The sequence below is a fragment of the Nipponia nippon genome, unplaced genomic scaffold (genome assembly GCF_047370975.1).
Source record: "Nipponia nippon isolate SJK-2023a ecotype South Korea unplaced genomic scaffold, ASM4737097v1 scaffold_1, whole genome shotgun sequence".
NCBI classification, from domain to species: Eukaryota; Metazoa; Chordata; class Aves; order Pelecaniformes; family Threskiornithidae; genus Nipponia; species Nipponia nippon.
The window spans coordinates 145,884,016-145,897,962 of NW_028262290.1; the positions used below are offsets into that span (position 1 = coordinate 145,884,016).

The 13,947-nt window shown below is 36.1% G+C and overlaps 1 protein-coding gene across 1 annotated transcript in view; it reads left to right on the plus strand.

Moving 5' to 3' along the window:
• Positions 1 to 13,947, plus strand: part of MALRD1 (MAM and LDL receptor class A domain containing 1) — a 286,614-nt gene that overhangs the window by 117,735 nt on the left and 154,932 nt on the right. The window contains exon 26 of the mRNA XM_087760128.1: positions 4,973 to 5,270. Within this exon, the coding sequence (XP_087616254.1) occupies positions 4,973 to 5,270 (298 nt within the window). The remainder of the gene's footprint in view (positions 1 to 4,972; positions 5,271 to 13,947) is intronic.

Sequence of the window (13,947 nt, forward strand, 5' to 3'; positions counted from 1 at the left end):
AAGGAGGTATTAGTATATAAAGTTATTTCAACATTTGATTTGCGATCAAGTGTTGTGGTTTAACCCTAGCTGGCAACTAAGCACCACAGAGCAGCTTGCTCACTACACCACTCCATGGGATGGGGGAGCGAATCAGAATAGTAGAAATGAGAAAACTCATGGCTTGAAATAAATACAGTTTAATAAGTAAAGCAAAATCTGCACACGCGAGCAAACCAAAACAAGGAATTCATTCACTATTTCCCATTGTCAGGCAGGTGTTCATTCATCCCCAGGAAAGCAGGGCTCCATCACCCATAATGGTTACTTAGGAAGGTAAATGCCATAACTCTGAATGTCCCCCCTTCTTCCTCCTCTTTTCACCAGCTTTTATTGCCGAGCATGGCATCCTACAGTGTGGAATATCCCTTTTTTCAATTGGGGTCTAACAGATCAGAAAGTCCCTAAAACTATTTTATTCCATTCTGTGAGTTAATGGAGTTGAAAGGAAGTGTGAAAAAATGCAGAGTGGTCTAAGTTGTATGCCAGCCTCGAATCTAGGGTAACGAATTTTGGAATTACTGTGTGTAAAAACAACATTCAGGCTATTATTTCGTTAATTATTTTGCTATTAACTCAGGAAGGTCTGTCTAACTTGGCAACAGGAATGTTTGTTGGCTATCTAACTTTACCCAGGTAAATAAGTCCAAGAGCTCTCTAATGATCTGGGCATAAAATGGCCACTTTGCTCTCCAGCATTTGGAGCATCTCCAGTACTGATGCCACACTTGGAATTCTTACTCCATCCGTTTGTTGGAGATACTGATCTAGTAACTTGCCTAAGAGATTATATCAGTGCCTTTATATTTATGGAAGATGTAAAATTTTATTGAGTTTCTGCCTGTAAAGTAGTATATGCAATCATTTTACATTAGATTTTTGTCCTCAGTGGTCTCATTTTGCAAGTTCATATTTATACATGTGTTTAATAACTAGCTCTCTCAAGAAGATAATCTTGGTGAAGAGGAGTGATTTCTTAAAAAGCCTTTGAAATGAACTGATTGTGTGGTAACCGCACCATGCCCATCAAATGAAGGTTGTCTTAGACTGAAATAGTCCTAAACAGTTTTACTGTATATGCAGAAGACACCTCTGTTCAAAATGTCCCGTCATTTGCCTCTAGTTCCATTTATCTCATACTCACTATTCATGAGGAAGATCAAAACCTGTAAAGAGTTTGTCTGAAACTTGGAAAGAGTTCTGCTTATACTTGAGACTTCTAAGTAGTTCATTTGATTGAAATTCTTCTCTTTATAGATAAGAAAGTCAGAAAGTATTAAACATAAATGGCTTGATTTTATGATCCACACAAAACTTGACTAATTTCAGTGTGTCAGCAGCAAAACTTAATCTAGTCATTATAAAATATGTTCAAAATTTGAGCCTTGATCTCATATTTTCTAAGTTAATTTTCTGTATTGCCTAAAATATATATATTAAAAAAAATTCTGTTCACATGAGCTTGGAGATGTTTGCTTCTTTCTCTAGCATTATATTTGAAAACATCTCTTTCTCAATCTTACCTGGTTTTATGCTTTAAAAATAACTTTTCCGCTATTTAATTTCTGTCTATGAAGAGTAAAACATATATGCAAAGCAATGCAGACTAACTGAGAACGACAGGTTCACTTCTGCATATTTATGATGTATCACACATTAAATGCAATGAAAAGCTTGCAGCGTAACTATTGGAAACTATTACTTTTGTCATACTGAAAATTATTTACAAAAACCAGTGGGTCTACGCACCTTCTACAGAAAAAATTCTACATCCAAGATATGGCCTGAAACAGTCATATTTATGACATTTTATAGTACTTTTTGAAGGTTCTGACCAGTTCTGAAACTTTCATTTAGGCAACTGACCAAGGGAAGTAGAATTTCTGGTAAAGGAAATTGTATGAATGAAAAAATTATTTCAAGACCCAGAGCTTCTAATCTAATCTTAGCAGATTAGACAGTCCCTTTAAGTATTCTACTCCTTTCTGTGAGTTATTAGAGAAGAAAATGCTACATCATATATTGCAACAGACTTAGTTTGGGATCTTAGGCCCATTCAGATCAATGGAAAATGTACATTTACATCAGTGGGACAAGAGTTTTATGCAGAGAAAACAATTATATATCAGCAAGTATAAAGGGACATACATGAAAAAAAAGGTTTTTTTGTATGCAAGACTTTCGCAAACCAAGGTTCATCTTCAAAATTAATAGAAATCCAAGGGAAATTAAGTAGAAAGAAAGTGAGACTATGATAGGCGTCAGTGATAAATATACTATCTGGAAATGTTAACCCATAAGCAAACCAGGAAATTTATTTTATAGTATTGTGGAATAATAAACGAATTGTGTTGAAAACGCTTTAAAAAACCTTAAATACCTTCTTTGGATTATTATTGACTACAGGATGTTATGTAGAGATACCAGCCTGAGAGCTGCTCCTGAGGACAAGGGGTAATGGGTACAAGTTACTCCCAGGGAGATTCCGATTGGACACGAGAGGAAAATTTTTCACAATGAGAACAGTCAATCATTGGAATAATCTCCCCAGGGAAGTGGTTGACTCCGCTACGCTGAACATGTTTAAGACTCAACTGGACATGGTGCTGGGCCATCTCGTCTAGATTATACTAGAAAGGTTGGACTAGACGATCCTTGAGATCCCTTCCAACCTGGTATTCTATGATTCTATGATTGAACCAGCATTGTTGCTGACTATCATGCCAAAAGAGATGGTGTTGGAACAAAGTCTTAAATTTAGTTGTAATAAGTAACACAAAGCATATGGCATACACTGTGATTCTGAGGGAATTTAAGAATGAAGTCAAAGAATTTTAATACAAAATATGAAAGATGTCATTAATATCAGCAATTCCTTTATGGTATGCACAGTAGAAAAGGGTGGGGGTGCTGCTTGTTTGTTTTTGCAAGTATTGTATTTTCTGTATACTTTTGCATTGTAACTTTTCCAATTTTACTTCAGTATCAAAAACTTGGTTACAAACAGAACCACTTGTTCTAAATCTTTTAGTTTCAAAAATCTATGATAAATTCTTCAGGATAGGCCTGAAAAGATTAAGTAGCCAACTGATGAATGACAATATCCAGGGAATCTTGGAGAATGAAGACTAGAAAGCTAGCCTATGTTCTGATGCAAAGCAAATTAAGTATGGGAATGAATATTTCACATGCTTTATAATTCAAGCCTCGGTAATGTGGGGTCCCAGCCCTGAAAGGACTTGGATACATGCCTGAAGTTAAATTTGTACATAGCTGTTATCAAGATGACGTTACTACTATGTGATATATCTAGAAATTATGTAATAGAACGGAAGACCAGTATGTTGACTCCAATATATAAAATGATGCAGTGTAATTGAGATAAGGGTATTGTAAATAAATGTGAAGTCCAGAAAGTAATGTTGGGGGCCAGGGCTGGAGGGGATAAGAATTCAATGGTCATAAGAGAAAGGCAAACATACAAAATACAGTCTGGTAGTTTTGAAAAGAACTGTAGCCGATCAGAAGTAGTGTGGTGGGCAGTTCTGTGAAAATATCTATCTTCTCAGAATTTAATGACAGTCAGAAAATCAAACAAAACTCAGCAGTAGTAAAAAGAAATAGAGATTAATCCTAAAAATGTGAAAATCATTATATAGTTTAAAGATATACACATATATTTAATAGACAAACCTCATTTAAAGAAGAATTTTAAGAGAAACAAAGTAGTTTCAGGACAGGAAATGGGCAAGTGAATAGAAATATTTCCATACAAGAAAACTGTCTTATAAAAATTATATTTGACTACTTCATTGCACAGGAGACATTCTGAAAGTGAACACATAGCACTTTCAAAAAAATTATAACACAAAGCCCTTGGTGGCTTTACTAATCAATAATTAGAGAAAATCAATTAAATAGAAATGTGGGTTTTTTAAAAGAAATGATATATTTATGCAATGCAGTAGACTGCAGAAACCTACAAAATCCTATAACATCCAGTAACACAAAGGGACGTGACTTTACATTTACATGGGTATCATATTCGCTATTACGTTTTTATAGCTATAATAAATAAGATAAAGTTTTCATTCTTTAGGGCTCGTGTTATGCATTAGACTAGGAAGAAATTTGAACTATAGACGTGTTCTCGCCTATTATAGCATGAATTGCCTTCTTTCAGGGTCCTACATATTCTTGGAAATATTCTGATCTTTGTCAGAAACAAGGTATTGAACTAAATTGAGTATTAATTTGATTAAATAGAAGTATTCCTTTGTTGCTCTTGAATTGAAAATAACTGAGAGAGCAGTTAATGGTGACAACTCTTCACAGTGATTTTTTTTATGTTCTGTATGTACTTGATCTTACTTTTGTACTTCATAATTTGTTTTCCTCATTTTTACTAAAAAATAAAAATAACTGTTTTCTAATCCTAGGACCTCTTATGTTTTATTTTAGTTATTGTTTTGCATTTCTGCAGTTCATGTAGAAGTCTTGCTCCCATATTAGATTAAATTGTTTTCTAATTACACACTCTATAATCTAGCACAAACACATTTATAACCAGAAAGTGTTCAGTAAACTGAAGTTACTTCCCATATTGGAAATGGCACTGCTCCATTCCTCTGTTTCCTTATCAAGTATTTTCATTCTTTTACATTTACATGCAAGAGTTATTAAAAGGCATGCAAGATCAGCTGCCACAGTACTGTAATGCTGGCTTCAAAGTTTGGCTTATGTAATAGTTCAAAAATTTTCACTAGTTAGTCTTTTTGTGTACTTTTTAATTAGTTTTTTTTTGAATCAGTAAAATTAAGGGTTATTCTGAATGCTACTAATGATGCTCAGTTTAATAATCAGGGTAAATATAATAGCAGAATGTGTCTGAAGTCACCTATTGTATACTTGATGCTATTGTTCTTGCTTACAGATACTTTTCTATTACCATATGTATGGAGCTCACATTGGATCATTGATTGTCTACCAGAGGACTATGGCGAAACATGAAAAAGTTCTCCTTAATCTTACTGGAAACCAGGGAAATTTTTGGCAGCGCAAGGCACTGATCCTGACTGGAGATGGAGATGAAGATTTCCAAGTTGTCTTTGAAGGAATAGCTGGAAAAGGTCCCAAAGATGGCATAGCACTTGATGACCTCACGTTTTCCAGGGAGTGCTTACCATCCCAGGAGTTTTTACCAGCAGAACTCACAACACTGCCTCCAACAGGTATGTTCCTGGTATGGACAAACAGTCTATGTAAGTCTGGAAAGAATGAATAGCAGCATTACTTTCATTTCTTTGTTTCTCCTTCAAAAGAGAAATAGAACACATAACTTGCTAAACACATGTTGAAACTAACATGCTTTTAAGTAGCTCTTTGAAATTCTAAAAAAATTATTTTATGAAATAATTGTTTGAGTACTGAGTCAACACTTGTGAATCTGCAAGACTTATTGTCCAGCCATGTATACTTAGACAATATCCTGCTTAATTCAGTGGGATTTATTTATCAATAGTTGTAAAATATAGTTGTTGTAAAATATAGTTATTGTAAAATAAAGAATTAGGAGTGGGACAGAGCCAATATGGATAGATTGCAATAAGGCCAGCAGGCTTCAATGCTTTTTGGCTAGTGGGAATTCCTACTGATACTGTTTGGGCACCATATCCACCTTCTTCCTGTGTGGTGTGGTGCTAGCATTGGTGCAATTATTTGCACCACCCTCACTTACTGCACAAGGGAAATAAGACTCAAAAAAATTTTACCAAACATAATGAAGTTCTGATGGGGATGGATCCCAATAACCCCAAGGCAAGAGCTGCTCCTGAAAGCCCTGATGTTTTTCATTACTAATATTTGCTTGGACACAAATGATGAAGGAGAAACTGTTTCTGACAGAACAGGAAAAATCTCTTTCCTCCTTCCATATTTATCACCAGAGCTACTGAAATGTAAACCCCCAAAGTAGAATTTAGGAGATGCATTTTGTTCCTGGGCCTACTACAAATTTCCTGCATGGCTGCAGCAAGTCATTTTATCTCACTTCTCTGTCTTTCTGATCAATAAAACAAAGTTAATATTTCCCAATGTCAAGGACTACCGGCAGAATGGATCATTAATTTATGTGAGCTGCTTTGCTTTGTTACTGCTGCTAATGAGTAGCCTTCCCCTTTAGGATATCATTAAGCACTGCTCAGGAACTGGGAAATAACACTGATGAGAGTACATCAAACCTAAGAAATTACACTGTACTTTGTGCACAAGATAAGCAGGAAAGATATGGGCAGTATTTTCCAGATATATCTCTGATAAGTTGCCAGTTACAGTATGTAGTATTGGCTTCCTACTTCTGTCAAAACAATCACGGAAATTTATTGCAAATTAGATTGGTATTTTAAAGTTCAGCTTTATATGAATGTTACCCCAAGAGGAACACTAGCTGAGATTTCTGATTCTTTATTTTTGATGTTTTCAGACTCTATCCTCTTAATGGTAGATGCAAGTCCCTGTGGCAATGTTAGAAACTTTAAAAGCTTTGGTTTTGATAGTAAAGGATGTTCCAAAACACTTTTATGATCTGTATAATAAAAAAGCTACTAAAATCTCAGGACAAAGCCACTAGGGACTGATTTCTTAGTGTAGCTCATCTAAGATGTACTTTGTGAACTTTGTAGATTCACAACACTTTGAGATAATGGTCTAAATTCATCCTTATAGTGAACCATCTTTTCTGTATCAACAATTTTCACTTGTCCCGAATAAGAGTTTACATTAGCCACTGAGGGCTCCAACTTACAGCTACTGTTTAGCAGTGATATCTGTTTGGATCATTGCTTAAAAAGTGGGCTTAGAAACCTGAGTATGAAGTCGACTCCTGCCCACAGAAATGTTCTGAACAGTGGCAAAATGCATGCTGGAGGCTGTGAAAAGTGCTCAGTGGTGGAACTTTATAAATTAGACCCAGCTAATGATGACCGTGATGATCAGCTGCAAAAATCTGGATTCCTAGACTTCTCTGCTTATGTGCAGAGACAAAGGAGAGTTTAACCAAAACTGAAACACTTATATCCATTGCTCAATTTTTTTAAAGTTTCTGAGGTTGAAGAACATCATGCAGCAGAGATTTACTCCTTTCTTCTCTCCAGCTAGACAGAATATTTGCTAAGAAAGTTGAAATGCTTTCTCTCTAAAAAAGAGATTCATAGCTTTTGAGGTCTATTCTCATAACATGACAATGCAGAATTGATGCAGATTTTTCTAGCTGGTTAATATGCTTCCTCTACTATATGTGGACAGGTGTTTCCTTTTCTCAGGACTTACAAGGAATGTCTCCTTCATTTTAGGTACTCAAAATAGTACAATGAATAGCAACTGTCATAATGTTTTCCTCCCCTTCTCTTCACCCAAATGAAGTTTTGTTATTCAGTGTTCTTTCTCACAGTTTGAAGAGCTTACTTTGTAATTTTTATGACATACCAATTTACAATTGGTATTCTGTAAACTGAACAAACCACATTAAAAAAAAGTCTGATACAACTCCTTTTTAATGTCTTCTTTTAAAATCAGAATTCACTGTAAGGCACACATCAAGGGAGATCCTTCTGAGTCTTATGACCAGTCTCACTGTGTAGAACACAATCTGTTCAGAAAGATTGTTCCTTGACTCTTTGTAAAGTCTTTGAAGTCCTAAACATTAAAAAATACATTCTAGGGGAGTTGGTTTTTTTCCAGACAAACATGCTGTAATACTTAAAGGCTGAAAGCGAGCACTGGACAACTGGAAAAAATAATTTTGAAAGTTAGCATTGTCACTTTCTGTAGACTGACAGCATACTGTAGACTGTCTTCCTGATGCTGTTTAGCAACAACGATGCTGAAATGGAAAGTCACTGAGAGCTGCTTAAAATGCTGTGCCTGAGAATGAATAGACGTCATTTTAGGCTGGCGCTTATCAAGTCTTCACTGTATGAATAGTGATGTATGGGGGAATATCGGGTTTTGTTCATGTCCTGCAATGGTACTGTATGTAGAAAAATACAAAGGCAGTTTTGTTCTGACAGTGCTATTGCAGTTTTGTTCTAACAGTGCTATTTATGCCTGTTGCTGTGTCTCTGCAGTGTGGCCAGATTGTCAAGTTAGACTCTGCCCCCTGTAAGGAGCTGCCTGTATCCACATCAGCCCAGGAACAGCCCTTGGCCACACTGAACCTTGAAAAGTTGCAATTCCAGCCTTGTTTCCTCTGAAGTAAGTTAGACCTTCCCTATGGACCTGGCAAGCTGGCAGGATTGCATAGGTCAGGAAGCATATTTTCCCAACAGTTAATCACTCTTTCTCCCCATTACATTTCAAAAATGCAGTGACAGCTATTTTCTATATGCTTTTCCCAATAGAAGGGAATTAATAGTTCTCAAAGTCATGGCCTTTCCAGGAGGCATTCACACCTTCTTCTTCTTGATGCAGCAACCATAATTTCAAAAGGAGTTATATGATCTCCCTAAGAATGTTCACAGATTAAGATACTGTCTGACTATGCCCACAAAATGTGAGACCTTGGGCATGAGTCATATTTTGTACTTATATTTTTTTACAAAGGAGACATCATGGATTTGACAACAACTTCCATGATCTCCAAATTTGCTCATCCCCTCTCTCTCCTTTCCCTCCCTTCCCTCCTGAATTGTTACTGGCTATAAAAATAGCAGATCCGTCCATCAGAGTTTCTGCTCATGTCTCCGTACCACTTATCTGGGAATACAACAGCTGCCAAGGGCTGCCTGATCAGATTAGCAGGTTACAATGGAGAAAAGTTATTCCCAGAGACAAGAGAACTGGTGGCTGTTGACTTCAGTTTTGTAGAGAAGACAGTTGTTATTTCCGACAAATTAAAAGAGATTTACTGAAGTGTTACATGTGTCTTTAAGAACACAGGAATATTCACAGGAGATCGCATCAAGGTCCATTTCACTTTATATCCTGTCCCCAACACTGTCAATGAGATGTTGAGCAAGAACCAAAAAAGGACAAGCATATATGATACTTCCTCCTAATGTTCCTAATATTTCCTTTTTAGGAGACCTTTTGAACCAAATGTAGTTTTGCATATGTAGTAAACCTTAATGTATTTGCCTTCTGTAAAGAGTCTAGTTTCCCTGGGAACACGTTCGAAAGTTTAGCCCCTCCTTATTTTTGGCAGCAAGTTGTACAGGTCTGCCACTTGCTGAGAAAGTGACTCCGTTTTCACCCTGTCTCCTGTTTGATAATGTCTTTTACTGACAATAGTGCTGAACAACAGACAAACCCACCTACTCCATATTGATCTCTATGCAGTCATCCTTAAGGAACATTAGACACTGAAGGAGGTCCAACTTATTTCTTACATGGAAACTATTCCATATGTTTTCCTTTCTCTGAGTTTTTAAAAAATCTGCTATAATCTTTTGAAGTTATAAGATCAGGTCTGTGTAGAGTATTTAGGAAATGAGTGAACAGTGGAATGATACTGTAGCAAAAGGATTATTTTTCTCTTTGTTCTCTTTCCTGATAAATCCTAACACTTTATTTGTTTTGCCCTTTTTGAGCATTGGGCTGATGTGTTCCTGGAGCTATCTGCAGTACTCTGCTGTGTCACTCCTTAGCAGGGGCAGTGATTGTAGCTCATGACCCATATCTGAAGATGGGTTGTCCTCTGTGTAAATCAATTAACATTGCATTTCATTTTCAGTCACTCAGGATGCAATTCATTTGCCTAACTGTGGTTGTTAAGATCCATTGTAGTTCTATAAGATACCTGACACACTTGCTTGGGACAAACAAACAAACAAACAAAAACTTGTAGAATTCAGCAACATAGCTATAATTAAAATAAATAAAGATAAAGGAAGAGAATAGTCAGGAAACCAGATTTGCCAAAATCTTTTCATTTTAAATATTACCCAAAACTTTAGAGTGTACTCTAAAGGCCGAAGGATATTGCTTATATCACTCTTTCGCAGATGTAATTAGATTTATAAAAATTTACAGACACATAAATAGAAATAACCTTGGCAGTTATTCTAACTAATATATAATTACAAGAACAATCACGTTTTATGTTTCAGTGCATAATGTGGTCTCCTACTGAAAAGAGGAAAAAATATCTCCTTATGTACAACTAATTGAATAACAAAGCGTTTACATCTTCCTTTGAAGCAACCAGCATTGACCATTGTCTGAGGGAACAATATGTGAAACAAATAAAGTAGTATTTCTAAAGCAGTTTAAAACCAGTTCTGGGAAAAAAAACAACCAACCAACCATCCAAAAAAAAAAAAAAAACCCAAACCCCAAAAACGTGAACAAACAAACAAGCCTATAAAAAGCACTCATAATTTCTGGCATGCCCCTGAACTTTTGGAAGATAGAATATACCTGTTTAATTGCCTTAATCGCATAAAGCAGGTTGTGAAACTTTCTTTTTTTCTTAATTAGTACATGAACAGAAACAGACTCTCATATCTGTCTAGAATGAAATTCCATGCAAGTGGTAATTGTCATTTTCACCTATACAACAGTATGAAAAGAAAAGTTCATGGTTATAGTCTAGACTTTTAAAAATAATAAACTGACATGTTTGTTTTTTCTCTGTCCTTTCTGGAACAAGATATAGTTTCTCCATACTTTTCAGGAAAATCATAGAAATACTGTAGAATAAGTAGATTGATTTAGTAGCTGGACACAAAGGTAATAGTGGTCATGCATACAGGTGACTTGAATACAATTTCTACATACATTGTCCAGCTGTTATGAAGAAAATTATCTTTTTATTGGCAGTGAAGGAGACAAAATATATTGCCTGGATTTTCATGTTGTATTTTCTGATCCTATGAAGCTTTCACCATCTAAATTCCAAGTCAGTGTAATTATAATCACCATACTTTATCAATTCAATTTGAAATATCTGCCCTTGGTCTACTTATTTCATTCTACAGTTTCTTCTTTTTGGTTTTCGGTAGCCCGGACTCTGAATTATCTCCTTTGTTGTTGAATTCTAGCCTTACCAGATTGTATGATAGTTTTAAAGATTAAAACAATGTGCCCATATGCTAAACTACAAAATTTTCCCATTTACTTATATTAGTCTAATTTGTAAAACAATTACAAAAATTTAGAATCAGTTGTAATTTTAAAGATACATTGGAGTTAAAAATAACATCTTTTCAAATTCAACATTAGCTCTTGGGCCTCCCCAGACAGTTTTCTGAGAAACAAGTCACAGAGCAGACATCCAAATAAGTATTAGGTAAGGAGGAATGAATTTTCAGTGCTGGCAGTTTGAAGTGAGTCTCTGAGCAGCTGGTGAGGGCAGGTATTTATCTCTACATTCATGGTATGAACTGGTGATTCCTTTTGGCAATGGGTAGCTGGGGTATGGGAACAGCTTTTCTAACCAAAGGCAAGCTGTTCCTAAAAGTGCAAAAGGAATTCCTGATACCAGATTTATAAAGGAGAACTCTGTTAAAGAGCCATATTCTTTTATTTTCTCCCTACTGGGAGAACTAAGAAGACTTTTACCAAATCTAAGCTTTCCCAGGACTATCAGTGATACTGGCATTATTAGCTCAGACCTTTCCCTATGTGTTACATATTCCATACACAGAGCCTGCCTCGGTGAATTGAGAACATGAAAGCTCTAACCTTACTTCGCATTCCAAGAACTAGCTAACAAATTACTCTTACTTGAGTGTATTTATGACTTTTCTCACACACATCTGAAAGTAGAGAAATAATGCTACAGTACAGGGCATTCTTAGTAAATTAAAAACACTTGATATTTCTATTAAGTCAAGTCTTGCACCAGCAAAGGTGGTCTGAAAAAAAGTTATATTTCACAGTATCTAGCCCTATTTTACCTTTAGTGCAGTACACCTTTGCTGGGCATTTGAATTATCTAGATATCCTGGAACAAAATTTCCATGTGTGATTAAGACTGCAGGCATGTGTGTGCTTCTTTTCTCTCCCTCTCTAACTGTAGGAAACAAGCTGAACTTGAAGTGGCTTTTCAGCACATACTTATCAATAGTCACTTTGGACTGTATTTTACTCTCCTAGTTACAGTGTTTACACTTTCAATATGGTATACATTAGACAAAGAAAAACATTATTTTGCATAAGATATTTGTAAATTTTATTTGAAAGCTCAGTTTATATTTTATGCTTTCTATCAAGGAAGGTTTGAAGCAATTCACTGCACAGCCTCATTTTCATTCTGTGATTTATTTTGTTCTCAAACTTTTCAACAGAATATGCCTCCCAAGTAGAATGATATTGTAGTTCTCACAAGATACCTAACTATCAGAAGATGTGTCTGAATTCCTATTTAGTCATAAGATAAACAAGTTAATAAACAAATAAATGGTGAAAAGACTGTTAACTGTCTAAACAGTATAAAGCCTTCCTGAGTGTGGAAGGACCACGCTTGGTTTATGCTCAAAAGTCAGATCACCTCACATGCCTCACACAGGGAGAAAAAACTGAGGAAATGGAAATTCAAAAAAGGGCTTTTTTGATCTCTGGAAACTTCCAACTATCCAGAATACAAGCAAAGGTTGTGTCACCATGTCACCAATAATCACAGAATTTGTCCTCAAGAAAAAATGATGGACGTTATTGACTAAGGCTGCATGGTCTTCACCAAGCGTAGGGGAAAAAAAACCTACCAGATTTTCCTCTTTCACTAGACCAGAGAGGGAATATGTTGGTGAACTGGAGAGAGCAAAGATTCTTTTCTCCTTCAGCTTCAAGTTAAGACTGAAATCAGATGTCATGTGAATGTAGGTGTACTCAAGATGTGTCAGGTATCTAAATTCCAATTACAGTCAATGTATTATATCGCTCTTTTGCTGCCCAGTCACTTGACACAACTGATTTGTACACATAAAGGCATCTATTGTTGTCTGTGATGCAGTAGGGTATCTAAGAAATCCCCAGTGTTCACATGTATATAACACAGGATGTATGGAAATTATACTCCCTTCAGGGGTAGCAGCTGGTGACAAAGAAGGATGTCTTACACATTTTGAGATGCTCTGTGTGTGGGCAACCAAATAAAACTCTACGTTCTATTTTAGCATGATCTGATCATTCTTTGAAGTCCAACAATTATACCAACCAGATCCCCATCAGTTTTAATGGCAATTTAAGACACTTACCTTGCCTACATGTAAACATAAAGGTCTCTCTGTGAGGTAAATGCCATCTAAGTTTTTATTTTAGAACTCTTTTTGACATAGTTTTATTTTTATCATCTCTTACAGGTCTCTTTCTTTTCCTAGGTTGGTGTAGATTTGCTTTATCAGAAATGTTTTTTTGAGTTGCCCTGCTGCTAGCTTAAGCAGAAATGACTGTCAAGTGATGAGCATTTAGGTTGACAGCCTCAGAGTGCTGGAAGATATGGAGTGTTTCCCATAATACAGGTGCAGTATCTCATCTATGGGATGTGACACTCATTCCTTTAACAGTAGGCTAAGCAGTTATGGGATGGCAGTGCATGATGTCCTCTCCCTATGACGTCTGCTTCTGGTCATGTTCAGTGGCTGCAACCTGCCACTCTGGGTGGCTCTATTAGCATTTCCCTTTTGCGTACACCTTACAGAGATGAGAGTTTGTCTTCATTAGATCATTCTGTTCTGTTCTAAATCTTCTCCCTTTGAAATCTTCTTGCTTCTTTCATCTGCTTTCACAAGGTGTCACCTCAAGCCCTCAGCCTCTCCTTTTGTAGTCTCTACTCAGACCAGGTCATTGCCATTTTTGCATATGGAACTGCAGTAAAACTATCACAAACCTGCATACTGGAGGTATTCAAGACGGAGGCATTAAGGAGACACTAATTTACATTCAAGACATTGGACTCACACTGAATGGTCT